We start from the raw sequence: 18,057 nt of genomic DNA on the forward strand, positions 1-18,057 counted from the left end.
GGGAGATAAAGTAGTGACAAGCATAGTAAATGGGAAAAATAAATAAGGAGAAAAGACTCTGAATGGATTATTAAAAGATTCTCAAATTGGATTAAAACATGAAATCCAGCTATAGTTTACAAGGGACACACCTAAAATGTAATAAAAGTGAAGCAGGAAAATGACAATAATATAAAAGATACAGCAGACAAATGCTGACAAAAAGAAAGATGTAGCAAAGTTCTCTAGGAAAATATAATTGAAGGTAAACGTATAAAAGGACGAAGAAACATAGTTAATTTTGATAAAAAGCACTTTCCATTAAGAATAGATCACCTCTACTGGCCTAAAGAAGCAGCTTCCAAATGTGTGCATGAAAGCCAACCAGAAACACAGAAGATTTAATAACATGCGGCTCAGAAAGCAACTGACTGCTCAGAGAAACAAGGGAGAAAAGACAAAAGGGTCCAAATAACACAGCGAAGCCCCTGAGGGCGCATCAGTCTTTGCACATGCACACACGAACTAGAGGCTCAGAGGGAAGGATGCAACCCCCTCTCTAACGTGGGGACAGGAACCCCACTGGAGAGAGCCCTGGTGCCAATCCCAGACCCACGGCCAGGGTGACTGGCTCCTGGCCTCTGCCAGGCCCCACCCCGACAGCAAGGGCTGAGGCAGGTCCAGGTCCAGGTCCAGCTCCCCTCACCCGAGCTGCAGCCACAGTGGCCTGTGGGTTCCTGGGAGAGGTCTGCCCCCTCCCCGGGGGCCTGGGTAGTTGGGCTGTCTCCTGCCCTTGAGGTCCCCAACCCCCTCCACCCGACTGACTCCCACTCCCTTCAAATCCTCCTGCTGGGGTCATTGTTCCCTGATTTCTGACAAGTCAATTACACACCCTGCCCCTCTCCTGGCCAGTGTTTCTGGGATTAAACAGATGGCTGGATCGATCCCACCAGGTTCTTGCCTAAGACAGCCCTGGAGAGGTGGACTTTTGACAGGGAACCTGATCCCCTGTCTCCCTGAGTCACACCTGGTCAAAGCCCCTCCCTCGCCCCTACTGTGCATGTCTCCCCAACCCTTGCCTGCCCCAGGGTGGTAAATCTGGGTCCCTTCATCTCTAGGGGAGGAGTCCGCATGGGTGGAGGCCATCACTGCTTAGAGCCCACAGCAGCCCCAGTGGCGCTCGCTGTCCTAGACCATGCAAGGCTGCCTTCTGGGCATAGCACCAAGGAGGGACATGCCAGGAACATCAGGCCTTTGAGGGTGACCAGTAGATTTCGTTAGGGGAATCAGGGTGGGTATCCTGCTTGGCACAGGGTGAGAGGGTCAACCTGCCCTGGACAGAGGAGCACAGGCCCTCCCTGCTATGGCCCTTAGCCCTGCAGCCTGTCCTCAGCTCACTTACGCTGCCCTGGCTGTCCCCTCACCACTGCCCCAGCCTGCCATTTGGTCTATGGACCCTGGGTCAATGTGTCAGGGTGTGCAGGGGGACACTTCTGACAGGGTGGTCTCTGGGATCCCTTTTGTGTGCCCCGACAATGCATCAGAATGTGTTGATCTGCATATCCAGTGAAATGCCAGGTACATCAGATTTTTCTACTTTACCAAACTCAGTGATTAAAGCCAACCTTCCACTCTTTTTTAAACCCTCCTCCTCCCCCTCCCCCTCCCCCTCCTCCACCTCCCCTCCCCTTCCCTTCTTTTCCAAGACAGGGTCTCACTCTGTCACCAAGGCTGGAGTGCAGTGGTGTGATCTCCGCTCACTGCAGCCTCAACATTCCCGGACTCAGATGATCCTCCCACCTCAGCCTCCTGAATGATGGGACTATAGGTACGCTACCACACCTGGCTTAAACCTTCATTTTCTTTGTCAGTGACAAGGAGACCCCACATCACCCACCTGCCTGGCCCCCATGGTGGACCCGTCTGTGGACTCGCTCTCTGCCTGGGCACTTCCCTCGTCATGGGGGTCTCCTGTGTCACTGATCACTGGTGGGGGCTCCTGTCACAAACCCGCCCAGCCCCCTAGGATTGACCTGCGGCCACCATTTGGCCATTATCTCCATATGGGCATCACCCTACAGCTGCCTCGGCACCTTCAGTTTGAGGTCCTCCAGCTTTGAGTCCCTCGTGGGAAGTCAGCACCCAGCCGCCTTGGCCTCCAGGGTCTTTGCTTACCCCAGTCCTGTACTCCTCGGTCCTCCCAACTCAGCCCCTCACTCAGGCAGCTTCTTAAACTGATAATGAGACAGCCTCGCACCTCCAAGTATGGTTCTGGATCCTGAAGTCTGAGTCACAGTGCAGGAACTCACCTCTGTTTTTACGGTGAGAAGGGGAATGGCTGGCCTGTGCAGGTGGGTCCTTAGGCTCTTCCTACGAAGGATGCAGCAGCAGGGAGTCCACCAACAATGGCCCCTCAGATCCACAGGTGGAGGGGGTGGCAGGAGTCTGAGAGCAGGGGAAGAGGACAGCTCTTTTTTGGGGTGAAAACTGACGCGTTGGTGGGGCGTCCTGCTGGGGCCACAGCAAGCTGGACTCCGTGGGGAAGGACTGCTGTGGAGCCACTGGGCACTAGTCCTTGCAGTGCCGTCCCCTCCTCCCCCGCGCCGTCTGGATCTGTCATTCACTGCTCACTCAGGGAGGTGTCCCCTCCTCTGTCGGCCCCACTGTCCTCTACAGCTCTTCATGGCTTCTGTCAAGCTTTGTCTTCTAGCCATTCCTTCTCCAGGGTGTTGTTCTCTAAGGGTAACTCCAGTGTGACATTTTACTTTTGAAAAGGCCTCAGGCTTGATAAAAACCTTTTACTTCTCCCAAGGAGGGCCACTGCATTTCCTTTCAGAGTCCGCTTCCCCCCAACTGCCTTTGTCTGAACAATAGCCAAAGACCCATCAGAAATCTGTTGACAGTGCACACATCCCTGACTCCCAGGCCTCGGGTAGGAAGACAGCCCAGCCGCCCTTTCCCACGGTTCCCCAGCGGCCAGGCTGAAGACCAGCTCTGCAGGGCCAGTGCTCTGCCTGGGACCCAGGCTGCAACTGGGATGGGACCCTTGTGGGTGAGCCGGACGGAGGAGTGGGGGTGGCTGTGGAGAATTCAACTAAACACTTACATTCACGAACACGCTTCTCTTTCCTTATAATATCTGCATTATGAGAAGCCTTGAACATGAGGAAATGTAGAAAGAACAGTACAAAGAACTCGTTGCCCAAATTCCACAAGTATTAACATTTTACCACATTGCTTCCTCTCTCTCTCTCTCTCTCTCAGTCTCTCTCTCCATGCACAATGCCAAACCACTGAAAACTAAATCAGAGATATTACAACACTCCGGAAGACAGCTCTCAAAAATAAGGATGTTCTCTCACATTCACATGTAGCATTATCTTAGCTGCAAAAAATGAGCAATTCCATGATGTCACCCGATACTTATTTACTCCATATTCAAGTTCACATAACTGTCCTCAGAATATATTTTACGGCTTTGTAAACACTAGGGTCAATCAATAATGATGCATTATAGTTGTTTGTTTTGTCTATTGACTATTTTATTAAAAAATAAGATATGCATTCTTGATCCTCTTTTAGGTTATTTAAATGTATTCCCCTTTACCTCCTTCTGCAGAACAGCATATAAACCTTAACAGTACAGCTCGGCCGGGCACGGTGGCTCACGCTTGTAATCCCAGCACTTTGGGAGGCCGAGGCGGGCAGATCACGAGGTCAGGATATCGAGACCACGGTGAAACCCCGTCTCTACTAAAAATACAAAAAAATTAGCCGGGCGTGGTGGCGGGCGCCTGTAGTCCCAGCTACTCGGAGAGGCTGAGGCAGGAGAATGGCGTGAACCCGGGAGGCGGAGCTTGCAGTGAACCGAGATTGCACCACTGCACTCCAGCCTGGGCGACAGAGCGAAACTCCGTCTCAAAAACAAACAAACAAACAAAAAAAAACAACAGTACAGCTCAATGATTTTTTAATTGAAATATAATTCACATACCACAAAATTTACCCTTTTAAAGTGTACAATTCAGTCATTTTCAGAATATTCACACATTTGTGCAACCATCACCATTATCTAATTCCAGAATATTTTCATCACTCCAAAAAAAATCCCATACTCATTAGCAGCCACACCCCATCCCTCCCCCAGCCCTTGGCAACCTCTAATTTACTTTCTGTTTCTATGAATTTGCCTATTCTGGACATTTCATATCAATGCATGACTTCTTTCACTTAGTTTTTTGTTGCTGTTGTTGTTGTTGTTGTTTTCTGAGCTGGAGTCTCACACTGTGGCCCAGGCTGGAGTGCGGAGGCACAATCTTGGCTCACAGCAATCTCTGCCTCTCAGGCTCAAGCAATTGTCCTGCCTCAGCGTCCTGAGTAGCTGGGATCACAGGCGTGTGTCACCACACCCAGCTAATTTTTGTTTTTTCAGTAGACCAGACTGGTCTCAGACTCCTGACCTCAAATGATCGATCCACCTCAGCCTCCCAAAGTGCTGGGATTACAGGTGTGAGCCACCGCACAAGCCTCACTTAGGATAATATTTATAAGTTTTGCCTATGTTGTAGCATGCCTCAGATTTCATTGGTTTGTATGGTGACATATGTCATTGTATGGATAGACCACATTTTGTCTATTCACTTGTCAACTGATGAACATTTGGGTAGTTTCTGCTTTTTGGCTACTATGACTAATGCTGCTATGAATATTCATGGACAAGGTTTTTGTGTGGACATGTGTTTTCTTTTGGATATAGACTTAGGAGTAGAAGTGCTGGGTTATATGGTAACTCTATTTAATTCTTTCAGGAAATGCCATACATTCCCACCAGCAAGGTGTGAAGTTTCCACTTTCTCCACATCCTTGGCAGCGCTAGTAATTGTCTTTTTATTATATCCATCCTAAGTGAGTGTGAAGTGGCATCTCATTGTGATTTTGATTTGCTGTCCCCCAAGGACTAATAATGTTAAGCATCTTTTCATGTGTTTATTGGCCATTTGTTTATGGTCCTTGGAGAAATGTCTATTCAAATATTTTGCCCATTATTAAACTGGGTTATTTGCCTTTCATTGTTGAGTTGTGACACTTTTAAAAAATAAATTCTAGATGCATGTCCTGTATCAAATATGATTTACAAGTATGTCCTTCCATTCTACAGCTCTTTTAATTTTCTTGATAATGTCCCTTGAAGCACAACAAAATTTAATTTGGTGAAGTCCAGTTTATCGATTTGATCTTTGCTTGCTTGTACTTTAGGTGTCATTTCTAGGAAACCGTTGCCTAATCCAAGTCATGAAGATTTACATCTACGAATTCTTCTGATAGTTTTAGGTTTCCCATATAGGCCACTGATCCATTTTGAATTAATTTTTCTGGGTCGGCATGAGGTAGGGTCCAATTCCATTCTTGTGCATGTGTTTATCCAGTTAACCTGGCACCATTTGCTGAAAAGACAGTGCTTTAGCCCATCAAACAGTCCCAGCACCCTTGATGAAAATCAATTGACCATAAATGTATGGATTTCTTTCTAGATTTACAATTCTGTTCCATTGATCTGTAAGTCTCTCCTAGGTCAGCACCACATAGTCTTGATTACTGTAGCTTTGTAGTAAGTTTTGAAATTGGGAAATGAATCCTCTAATTTTGTTCTTCTTTTTCAAGATGGTTTTGTATATTCTGGGTCTCTTGCATTTCCATATGAATTTTAGGATCAGCTTGTCAATTTATGCAAAAAGCCAGCTGGGATTTTGACAGTTACATTGAACTTGTAGATCAGTTTAAAAAGTATTGCCATCTTAACAATATTGTCTTCTAATCTGTGAATATGGGATGTCTTTCCATTTATTTTGATCTTCTTTAATTTCTTTCAATGATATTTTGTAGTTTGCAGTTACAAGTCTGACACTTTTTTGTTAAATTTATTCTTAAATATTTCATTCCTTTTGAAGCTATTGTACTTGGAATTATTTCTTAATTTTATGTTTTGATTTTTTTATTACTAGTAGGTAGAAATACAATATAATTTTTAACATTTTGATCTGCGTCCTGTAATCTTACTGAACTCATTTATGAGCTCTCACAGGGTTGGTTTGTTTGTTTGTTTGTTTGTTTGTTTCCTGGTTGATTCGCTAGGATTTTCTATGTACATAATCATGTCACCTGCAAATAGAGATAGTTTTACTTCTTCCTTTCTAATTTGGATCCTTTTATTTCTTCTTGCCTAATTTCTTTGGCTAGTACCTCCAGTACAACCTTGAATAGAATTGGTAAGAGTAGACATTCTTGTCTTATTCTTTCTTTCAGGGAGAATGTATGGTGTCAGCTGTGAGGGTGCTGTTTGTTTGTTTTTATAGATGTCCTTTATCAAGTTGAGAAAGTTCCTTTGTATTCCTAGCTAGTTGGGTGTTTTATCATGAAAGGGTGTTGAATTTTTGTCAAATGATTTTTTCCATATTTATGGAGATGATCATGTGGTTTTTGACCTGTATTCTATTAATACAATATATTATATTAACTGATTTTCAAATGTTGAGCCAACTTTGCATTTTGGAGATACATCCCACTTGGTCTTGTATAATTCTGTGTATATGTTGTTGGACTTGATTTGCTAGTATTTTCTTGAGAATTTTCAAGAGTTACTGGTTTGCAGTTTTCTTGTGATGTTTTTGTCTGGCTTTGGTATTAGGGTAATGCTGGTACCATAGGATGAGTTGGAAAATCTTCCCTTCTCTTCTATTTTTAGGAAGAATTTGAGGTTTGGTGTTAATTCTTTAAACACTTGGTAGAATTTACCAGTGAAACTATCTGGTCCTGGGCTTTTCTTTGTTGAGAAGTTTTTGATCACTGATTTAATCTCTTTATTGCTATAAGTCTATTCAGATTTTCTGTTTCTTCATCAGTCAGTTTTGGTAGTTTGTTTCTTTCTAGAAATTTTTCTGTTTTTATCTAGCTGGTCTAATTGGTTGGTTTACCATTGTTCTTTGTATTTTCTTATAATCTTTTTTATTTCTGTAAGGTTGGTAGTAATGTCCCCTCTTTGATTCTTGACTTTAGTAATTTGAGTCTTCTCTCTTTTATTCTTGGTCAATCTGGCTTAAACATTTATCAATTATGTGGTCTTCTCCAAGAACTATGTTCTGGTTTCACTAATTTCTCTCTATTGCTTTTCCATTTTCTATTTCATTTATTTCCACTTTAGTTTTTATTATTTACTTCCTTGTTCTTGTTTTGGGTTTGGTTTGCTCTTTTTCTAGATTCTTAAGGTTGAAGGTCAGGGTATTGATTTGAGCTTTCTTCTTTTTTTAACCTAGGCATTTACAGATATAAATTCCCTCTGAACACTGCTTTCACGGTAACCCATATGTTTTGGTATGTTGCATATTTGTTTTCATTCATCTCAAAGTCTTTTCTAGTTTTCCTTGTGATTTCTCATTGACCCATTGGCTATTTAGGAATGTGTTATTGATTATAATCTGTCTAGGTATGGATCTCTGAGTTTATCCTACTTGGAGTTCATTAAAGTTCTTGGATGTGGGGATTGTTTTTCATCCAATTTGTCAAGTTTTCAGCCACTATTTTTAAAAATATTCTTTCTGCTCGTTTTCCTCTTTCCTCCCTCTCTAGGACTCCTATATGTCAATGAATTTTTATTGTAATTTTATCTATGTAAACATATGTAACTATCAAGATATAAATCACTCCTAGCCCCCAGAAGCTTCCCAGGGGCCCCTTCCCATCAATCCACACCACCCCTGGCCCTGGGGGTGACTTCTAACATTTATCATTATAGATTATTGCTATAGATTATTTTTGCCTGTTTTTGAATGTTATACAACTTAAACCACACAGAATAAACTCCTTTATGTCTAGCTTATTTAGCTCAACATTATGTCTGTGAGATTCATGTCTCTTATGACATGGAGCAACAGTACATTTGTTTTTATTGCTGTGTATCATTCTGTTGTATGAACATGTCATACTTTTGTTGATGAATATTTGGGTTGTTCCCAATTTTACCTTTTATGAATAAAATTGCTATAAACACTCTTGTACATATATTTTGTGGACTCATGCAGTTATTTTTTTCATATATATGTGTGTGTATATATACAACTCCTAGGAGTGTAAATTTTGGATTATAGGGTACTGCCAGTTTTCCAAAGTATTATTCCAATTTAAAGTCTCACTATCAACTTTTGAGGGTTCCATTTCCTTCACATGCTTCTCGGCACTGAATAATGTCAATTTAAGTTTCAAAAAAATTTAATCAATTAATTAATTAGAGACAGGATCTCACTCGGTCGCCCAGGCTGGAGTGCAGTGATTCTATCATAGCTCACCACAGCCTTGACTCCCACCTCAGCCTCCTGAGTAGCTATGACCACTGATTTGTGAGCTGTGACCATTGACTTGTAGAAGCTTTTAATATATTCTGTATGTGTATCTTTGGTTGGATACATGTATTACAAACATCTTCCTCTGGTCTGTAGCTTGTCTTTTCATTCTCTATATGGTGTCTTCTTACAAACAGCTTTTAATTTTAATGGAGTAAAATTTATCAATCTTTTCCTTTATGGTTACCTTTTTTGTTCATTATTTAAGTAATCTTTGCCTGTCTCAAAGTTATAAAGTTATGCCTTTTTGAAACCTTTGATTTAAAAGTAATTTTAGATTTACAGAAAAGTTGTAAAAAAAAAAATACAGAGAATTTATATATACTCTTCATCCAGCTTTCTCTAATTTTACTATCTTACATAACCATAGTACAGTTGTCAGAATAATGAAAATATTCTTATTTTTCTTTTAGAAGCTTTATTATTTTGTCTTTTATTATTTTAAAAGTAAAATCAAGTCTATGACCCACATCAAATTAATTTTGCCTATGATGTGATGCATGAGGAGATGAGATCTATTTATTTTTGATATGGATATTCATGTGCTCCAGCAACATTCATTGAGAAGCACTTCATTTAGATACTGAATCATTGGCCCCTTTGTTGAAAATTATGTGTGGGTCTGTTCATGGACTCTTTATTTTGTTTCATTAATCTATTTGGCTATTGCTAACTTATTTGTTGTAGCTTTACAGTATATCTTAAAATCTGGAAGTGTAAGTCCTCCACTTTATTCTTCTACAAGATTTCTTGGATATTTCTGGCTTAATCCCATTATAAGTGTCAGAAACAGATTTTCTTTGGTGAAACCAGTGAATCATTAATCAACTTAATGAATGTTAGAGGTGATTAAAACTAAAGAAATAAATTAATCTTCAAATTGAAAGGTCATACCAAGTGTGTAGCAGAACAAACCACCATATAATAAAAACAAATCATAATTACATTCCAAGGACATGTCAAAATATGAAAGGATGAAGAAAAATTTACATTAGTTACATGGGAAAAGGAACTATTTATAAGAAAGATTCTGATAAAAATTACAGTTCTCAGCAACAAAAGTGAGGCAAGAGGTTAATTAAACATTATTTTCAAAGTGCTAAGATCAAGTAACTCTGAACCTAGAATTCTATACCCAGCCAAATTGTCAATCAAAATTAAGAATGATCTATGTTTTTGCATATAGAAACTTTGCAAATTTTCCTATGTACAGATCCTCATAGAGTGACTAACAGGATACAAATTATAGAATTATATGAATTATATATCATAGAAATTGGCCAGGCGCGGTGGCTCACGCTTGTAATCCCAGCACTCTGGGAGGCCGAGGTGGGCGGATCACGAGGTCAGGAGATCAAGACCACGGTGAAACCCCGTCTCTACTAAAAATACAAAAAATTAGCCGTGTGTGGTGGCGGTCGCCTGTTGTCCCAGCTACTCAGAGAGGCTGAGGCAGGAGGATGGCGTGAATCCGGGAGGTGGAGCTTGCAGTGAGCTGAGATTGCACCACTGCACTCCAGCCTGGGTGACAGAGCAAGACTCCGTCTCAAAAAAAAAAAAAAAAAAAAGAAATTATAGAATCAAAATTTTAAAGGAAATTAATCAAGAAAGAAATTGTGTAAGTCAAAATGCAACAGTGAACACAGTCATTAGTGAAAGCTGTTAGTAAGTCTAAATAAGTATGGGTTAAAAAATGATATAACAAGATCAAGGTAATATTCCCCACATTAATATAGGATGTTAATATAGGGGAAATATGAAAGGATAATTTTTAAATGGTGCTAAGAATATTGTATTCATGTAGGCAGAATATAGCTATTGATTCACTAATTTAAGGAAAACAAATATGAATGAAGTAGTTATTTATTGAAAGATAAGTACTGACCAGGCCCCTTGGCTCCTGTCTGCAATCCCAGCACTTTGGGAGGCCGAGGTGGGAGGATTGCTTGCACCCAGGAGTTTGAGGCTGCAGTGAACTATGATCGCTCCACTGTACTCCAGCTGGGGCAACAGAGGGAAACCCTGTCTCAAACAAACAAATTTAAAAAAAGATGAATACTGACAGTAATGCTAACAACTCAACAAAAAGCATATATGGTAAGGGTGGTCTCAGACAAAATATGACTCAAGGCAAGAACCATTCTGAAGAAACAAGGAAAGTGTATTGGGCAAGGTTCCGGTGTGGAACATTCAAGTGGTTAATTGAAGAACACTGAATGTTAATGCATGGACTATTTTCAGAGGCCTGGGAAAAGGTAAGGAAAGCAAGAAGGAATGTCAAAGTCTGTGGACAATAGGGGGTCATGACCATTCTGGGCTGAACAGCAGGGAAGGCACAATGTCATCAGCACCCAGAGGCAGCTGGGGCTCTCAGAGAGAAGTGACTGCTGCTGGTCATCTGGAACAATCAGTTGTGTTGTATACATTTTAGAAGGTCTACTTTGGGGCTTCTTGTGACCTTCTGGACAAGCAACTGGATTTTCTGGGTCCCGTTGATTGCATTAACGTGGGTCTCCCAAGGTGGTGTGAGGAAGAAATGAGCAAATGCGTTGAGAGGTGCTCAGAACAGAACCCAGCACAGAGGAAGCTCCCCTTAAACGTTAGGGTATAGGGGTACTGGGAGCTGCATACCCGAATGACTGCACTCAAAGGAGCATGCACATTCAGAACATTTGACATCTCTTCCTGTGGGATGGCCCAATTGTTTAAGCTTCGGACTCGGCAAACGCAGGATCTGCCCCAGCTGAGCACACTACTGCTTCTGATGATAACTCTGCAATGGCTCGCGTTGCTCCCGGGACAGAGACCAACTTCTTTTGCCCCATCCACAAGGCCTTGGAAGGCGGAAGGCGCAACCGTTTGACTGTCTGGCTCTACATTCCCCGAAACGTTCACTCTGCTCCAGCTTCACTGGCCTCCCCTCTGGCCCTGTGGGCCTCCTGTCTCCTCTCTAGTCAGCTCCACTCCCCTAGCACGGCTGGGGCCCATCCAGCGTGCAGACTCCACCGAAAGCTACCGCCTGCAGGACTCCTCCCAGATGCCTCCCATCCGAGAGGAGAACGTCTTCACACCCTGATAACACCTCTGCGCTCTTCGGCGTAGCCCTCAATACAATTGAGTTCCACCTTCATTTCTGGGATAAGCAGCTGACCCAATCAACCCTACCAGCGTCTACACCTCGGAGACTGATTGAGTCCTGGGGCCTCTTCTGACCACCGCCAGGAGCCCAGGCCCCGCCCCGCGGCTGCGGGCATTCCCGTAAAAGCCCGGGGGACTGCGCTCCTGGGCCGCTTGGAACCTGGAGCCTCCAGTGGTCTCCTGCCGCCACCTGGACCGGGGACAGTAACGCCTAGGGAGCTCCAAGACCTCTTGCGAGAGCATTTCAACTCTGTTGACGAACCTCAACCACTTCAGGGACTTCGCTGGAAAGAAACGTTCTAGAAAGACCGAGTGGGTAAGTAGCGAGAAAGAACAAAGCCTGATGGGATGGCTGAGGGGGTGGGGTGAGGGCCTGAGGACCTTCTCTGACACCATCCTCTCCGCCCTCTCCTACCTAACTCCTGGCATCTCCCCTCTCCTTCCCGCCCCTTCCCTGCTTCTCTTGCAGTTCAGCAGGCCTGAAAGTGTCCGCGTCGCACCCCACCCTATGAGACAGCTCTCTCCAACCTGTTCCCTCAGCCTCAGCCCCTCCCCTAAAAGCCAAGCCCAGGACTCTCCTGCCTGCCCCCTCGCAGAATCATCCTTCCACCCGCTGTAGCTGCGAGGTGTGGGTAGCGGCCCAGATTAATGTGGTCTATGTTCTGCCCAGCTCCCAGGCCCGCCCTAGGGGACCCAGATGAAGGCAGTCTGGCTTCTTCGGACAAGGAAATCGGGTTTTGAATTTGATAGCTGTTTACTCTTTACTTACTAAAGAGTAAACAACAAAACCAGCATGTTTTTCTCCATATTCTTTGAAAAGCCAGTATAGGGCTTTATTCTTTATCAAATTAATTGTAAAAATCAAAGTTCCATTTTCGTAATTTGATTTTTTAAAAAACATGGTGAAGTGGAACATTTTTACATGATTTTGTGTAGCTTATTCTGTGGCTTGCTTGTGGTTGCCCTTGGGCGAGATTGTTGATAAGGTTTTATTTACCTGCCGTGGACTAGCAAGAGCTGTCTGTATCTGACATATGATTAGCTCTGGTTTGCCACATGTTGGAGATATCCCTCTCTATTTTGTGGTTTGTCTTTTGATTTTGAACATGATAATTTTGTGGCTTTTTTTTTTTAACCAGACATTCAATTTTTAAATAGCCAGTTTTATCTGCCTATATTTTCTTGTCTTGGTATCATGCACAAAGGGCCTTCTCCACCACATTACTTAAGTTTTTGAGAAACTAACTAGGCATTTGTGCATGTTAACTCTTGCAGGGGTGTCCAATCTTTTGGCTTCCCTGGGCCACACTGGAAGAAGAAGAATTGTCTTGGGCCACACATAAAATACACTGACACTAAAGGTAGCTGATGAACTAAAAAAAAAAATCATTAAAAAATCTCGTAATGTTTTAAGTTTACGAATTTGTGTTGGTCCATATTCAAAGTCGTCCTGTGCCGCAGCTTGGACAAGCTTGCTCTAGAGGATGATCTGAACTTGCAAGGTTACGCGTATCACAGGCCAGAAGTACATACAATATAGTGTGTTTTTCCAGAACTGATTTTCCATCTAGAGGGCCCCTTTGGGCAGTTGGGGAAGAAGGATTTCCTACTCAGTATGGGTAACCTTGGGCACTTGAGACTTTCTCAGTGCATTTCGGTTTCCTCCTGCCCCCTTTTCCAGGAGTCGGCTCCTGCAGTCTGGGGCCAGGGTGTCTTTGCCTCAGATTTCTGGGTGGGCCATTTGGTCAGTGGTCCACATCTGTCCTGCAGGCATCTCAGCTGGGCCTCCTCCCACTGGTCCTCAGCTTCTGTCCCTGCAGGCATCTATGAAACACTAAGCTCCTTTCTTGTCACTGGCTGTCATTGTGTGTCCTTCAGGTCCCTCAAGAAGATCCTCCCTGGGGCTACTGGCCTGTCCTCCATCCCAGGTCCTCTGCCCATTCGGGAGGAAATGAATGCTTCTTCAGCCACACAGGGCCCTCTGCCCTGACCCTGCCCAAGCTTCCATCTCAGAGCATCAGGCCACACCTGAGCACCTCCCGTGGTCCAGGACCCCAGCCAGAAGAAAGAGCGCTGGTGCTCTCTTCCCTTAAACCTGTCCGCCCGCTCTGTGGCAGAGAGGAGGGGGAGCGCCACTGTCAGATCTCCAGTTTCCCCTGTAACTGTGTTTTGCCTGGGTGGAGGAGAGAAGAGATACACCAGACCCACTCAGCCCACACAGACCTAACTCTCCGGGAGCGGCTCCTTGGCACACCCCAGTTGCTCAAGACAGAAACTTGAGCATCTGCCTGGCACCTTCCTCTCCTTCTCCTTACATCCATTTCTCTTCCTTTCCCGGGCCGGTTTCTTCCATCTGTGGTCCACCCTTTGATCTAGAGAGGCTCCTGAAACACGAAGCTGGTAGAGCGGCTTCCAAAGGCTCCCTGCCGTGCTCGCCCTGAGAGTTCTGGCAGGCACTCTGGGACACCTTCGTGATCTGACTGCTTCTCCTTGCCCCCAGGAAGTCCCTCCCTGCCCTCACTTGTACCCTGAAAGGTTTCCCAGTGTCCTCATCTGCTCAGCTCCTGACTCCAATGGGCAGCCTCCCTCTAGGCTCTGCCAAAAGGACTCTGGAGACACCTGGCTGGTTTCTTTCTCATACAGGGTCCTCTTGTTCACCTCGCTGGAGGTTGTGGGGTGTTTCCAGTCAGCTGTGCCTCAGTTTCTTCCATTCCCTGCTGCCCCTGACCCCAGCCCTCAGGACCCCAAGGGTCCTGACTGCACCAGCCTCTGCTCCTTGATGCTGGGGCTGGGGGTGTCCTCTCCTGGCCACAGGACCCCTCCACCATCTCTCTGTGCCACATCCTTGTCACCTAAAACAGTCAAAGCATGTACTGTACATCAGTTCTTATTTCAGAAACAGCTCCAAATTTCAAGGAGATTCCTCTGGGGGACCTTCGTTTTGGGGAAAAACACCTGGTGCTACCTGGTGTGCCCTCTTCTGGATGCTGGGCCTTTGATCATCTCTTCACTTCCTTCACTTCCTTTCCATCATGTCCTCACTGTGTCAGATGTGGGTGCTGAATATGCTGTTCAGAACATTCCAGGAAAAACCTGACAGGCCTTGTGTTCAGACACTGCGTCCTTTGGAGGAAGTGTTTTGGGAGGTCCCGCTCTGTGGGGCAAGTGTCTGTCAAGGATGAAGTGCTCCGGGACCTGTCTGCCCCTTCAGCAGCCCCTGCCCTGGGGTGGCCTCTGTGGATTTCTGGCTTTGCTGTTCTTTCATCTGTCAGCTTAGGGGCTTTGCTGAATCTTTAACTCTCCCTCCAGCAGGTCTCCAACAGACTTGGCCATCTGTACTCTCCAGTCTTTGGTCTCTGTAACTTGCATAGACGGAAGCATGAGGAACTGAATTTGGAATTTGTTTTGATGTCCCTAGAAAATGCCTCACGTGCCTCACGTGGCTGCTGTGCCCCACTGCAGGGGCCATTCGTTCCTACCCAGGACACCTTGCTCCTCATCCTCCCTGGAGATGCCTTGATCTTGACTCTTCTGTCACCTCACCCCCAGCTGTCCCCCTCCTCCCATCCCCTCCTGTGCGACCTGGTCTCCCTGCCCTCTGACTGGCTGGCTGCTCACCCCGCAGATACCAGGAGACCCCTGAGGTGCGTGTGGCCTCAGCTTGTGGAGGAGTGCACTTGCCAGACCCTTTGGGGCTTTGAAGAGCACAGCTCATCTAAGATGGGCACAGGTGCATCAGAGAAACAAGCAGAGCAGAAGGTCCGCCGTGCCTTTGAGGCCTCCGAGGAAGCCCACGGGACTCTGGCAGCCTCAACCCCCTGGGTGGCCATGGGCTCTGCCTATGGTTCCTGTACCTGCTTGGGAGCCCAGCCTGTAACTGACCTGGCCCTCTGGCCTGTCATCTACTCCTGCATGGGATTTTCCCCACAAGCTTACCCAGCCTTCTGGGCTTACCCGTGGGTGCTCTATGGTGGGTGTCTCTGGATGGGTTATCCCCCTCCAGAGGGGATAACCCCACCAAGGTTATCCTTGGTGCCTTCAGTGTGGCTGTATTGGAGGGGCGCCTCCAGCTTTGACCCCCTCATAGGAAGTCCGTACCTGGCTGCCTTGGCCCCCAACCTATTTCCTTTCCCCATGAGATTCCCACCCACCTACTCGTTGGCTTCTCCCACTCTGGGCGGGGCTACCTCCAGCTACTGTCCCCAGGTGGGATGCTGGACTCCAGCCAGCTCAGCCCCCAGGGCTGCCGTAGGGGGGCCATCCAGAGGAGCTCCCTACTTGAAGACATGCAAAGCCCCTCCCTCAGAATGGGCCTCCAGGTTCAGTATTTGGGCGCCTTTGCCCTGTTGCAGTTCAGAGCTCCTCCCTCTGCCCCCTTCCCCCATTGAAGATTCTCGGTTGGACACCGGCTGCTCCCGCTCCTCCTCCCGGTCGCCCTGCAGGGCCCGCCGCCGCCGCCTCTTTGAGTGCTAATCAGCCCTCTAGACACAGACCCACCCAACAATCAGAGACATGTCTGGTGGAGCCCAGCCAGCTGTGGACTTTGAGTTTTTGGAAGAGTCTCAGATGTAAGTTGTTTGCTATTCCTCAGTACAGAGTATACCTCCTGGACTCATGCAAGGCCCCTCTATTTGCTATTTCTCTTTACTTTCTTGTTTTTCTGTTTGCCCTTCAACCCTGATACTGGCACCTTTTCTCCTCCCCAGACTGTCCTGGGCCAGCCCTCTAGTAGATTTGCTGTAAGTCCTCAAATATGCATGCATGCAACCTTGTAAAATGAGCTTATTTAAGCTCAATCCAACCTGTAGAAGCGCTCAGTTAGAATAGGCCTCCAGATTTGGTATTTGAGCACCTATGCCACCCTCCAGCCCAGGACTCTCTCGGCCACTCCTCAGAAAAGACCCTCAGGAGGACCCCCGCATCCCTGGCCACCCTGTGGGGCCTGCTGCTGTCTCTTCCAGCATTGGTGTGTCCTCCAGGGAACCACACACTCAGGCACTTTGGAACCCATGGAATCCAGTGAGCACTTGCTGTGGGCTCTGCCTGGAAGCTTCCAAAACCTGTTTGTTCCAGTGGACACAGAATAGGAAATGCTGACTCATTCAGAGCGCTAGCGCCCTTGGGTCCTTATGGGTGTGCTCTTCTCGCTCCTCACCCCATCAGCACTTTCTGGGGTAATGCACACACCAGTAAAATGTATGGCGCATGCTTTTAAAAATTTTTAAATAAATGATACAATGCTATAAATCATGTTTTCTCCAATTTTTCGTTCATTAATTTGAGACCTAGCCATATCTGTATATATGTATAGTGTATTTTGCTTATTCAAATTTATTAACATGTTTTCCATACTATTTCTTGCTGTATTTCTTGTTATGTGCTGTATTCCATTTTTCTTTAAAATTTTATTGTGTATATTTGAGGTTTACAACGTGATGTTATGGGATACATACAGATAGTAAAATGGTTACCATAGTGAAGCCGACTAACATCTGTTATCTCACAGTTACTTTTTTTTGGTGACAAGAGGAGCTAAAATCTACTTATTTGACAAAAACCCCCAGTACAATGCCGTTTCATTAGCTTTATTCCTCATACTGTACCTTAGAGCTCTAGGCTTGCTCAGCCTACGTATATTTAGTATCCTTTGACTTACATATCCCAGTTTCACTGCTCCCAGCCCATGGGAACCACCGCTTCTTTCTCTACCTCTGTATTTTAGCTCTTTGTTCTGTTTTAATATTCCACATATAAGGGAAGCTGTGCAATTTTTTTTTCTGTGTCTGACTTATTTCATCATGCCCCATGCATGTTATGGCAAATGGCACGATCTCCTTTTTAAAGGCTAAATAATATTCTATATCCATTATATATATGGATATAATAATATTTTCTTTATCCATTCATCCATTGATAGGCATTTGGGTTGTTTCCATATCTTGGCTATTGTAAATAATGCTGCCATGAACATGGGAGTGCAGGTATCTTTATGAGGTGTTGATTTCATGTTTTTTGGGTACATACCCAGAAGAAGCATTGCTGGGTCATATGGTACTTCTAGGTTTAATTTCTTCAGGGACTTCTATATTGTTTTCTATAATGGCTGTACCCCTACTTTTCTTTTCAAATATTGTATATATTGAAAATTTCCCATGGATTTTTCTGTTTTATTAGTATCTATTTTCTACTCACTAATTCTGTGTCTTGAAGTGTCTTCTCATTGTGAGCTTGTTTGTTTTGTAACTTCTTAAAGTTAATAACAGCTAGTTCATGTTTAGGCTTAATTCTTTTCTATTACAAGTTTTTAAGGCTATAAAATTCCCTCTAAATATACCACTTTAAAATATATCCTACAGTTATGATATATGATATTCTTATTTGTTTATCTTTTTAAATAATCACTATTAAGGAAAATCAAATAAATTTTATTTTCTTATAGCCTGACAAACCAAAATTGTTTGTAGTTTAAAAGTCTCATATAGAATTTCTATAATACTCCAATTAGTATTCCAATTATTATTGCTGTTATAATGGACTAATGAGAATT

At 44.6% G+C, this 18,057-nt stretch overlaps 1 protein-coding gene across 1 annotated transcript; it reads left to right on the plus strand.

Moving 5' to 3' along the window:
• The first annotated feature begins 11,681 nt into the window (after nt 1–11,681).
• On the plus strand, nt 11,682–16,757 carry PRR23E (PRR23 family member E). The gene is made up of 2 exons (XM_055260001.2): nt 11,682–11,826; nt 15,136–16,757. The coding sequence occupies exon 2, from the start codon at nt 15,231–15,233 to the stop codon at nt 15,981–15,983; it is 753 nt and encodes a 250-aa protein (XP_055115976.2). The 5' UTR covers nt 11,682–11,826; nt 15,136–15,230; the 3' UTR covers nt 15,984–16,757.
• The last annotated feature ends 1,300 nt before the right edge of the window (nt 16,758–18,057 follow it).

The sequence above is a fragment of the Symphalangus syndactylus genome, chromosome 21 (genome assembly GCF_028878055.3).
Source record: "Symphalangus syndactylus isolate Jambi chromosome 21, NHGRI_mSymSyn1-v2.1_pri, whole genome shotgun sequence".
NCBI classification, from domain to species: Eukaryota; Metazoa; Chordata; class Mammalia; order Primates; family Hylobatidae; genus Symphalangus; species Symphalangus syndactylus.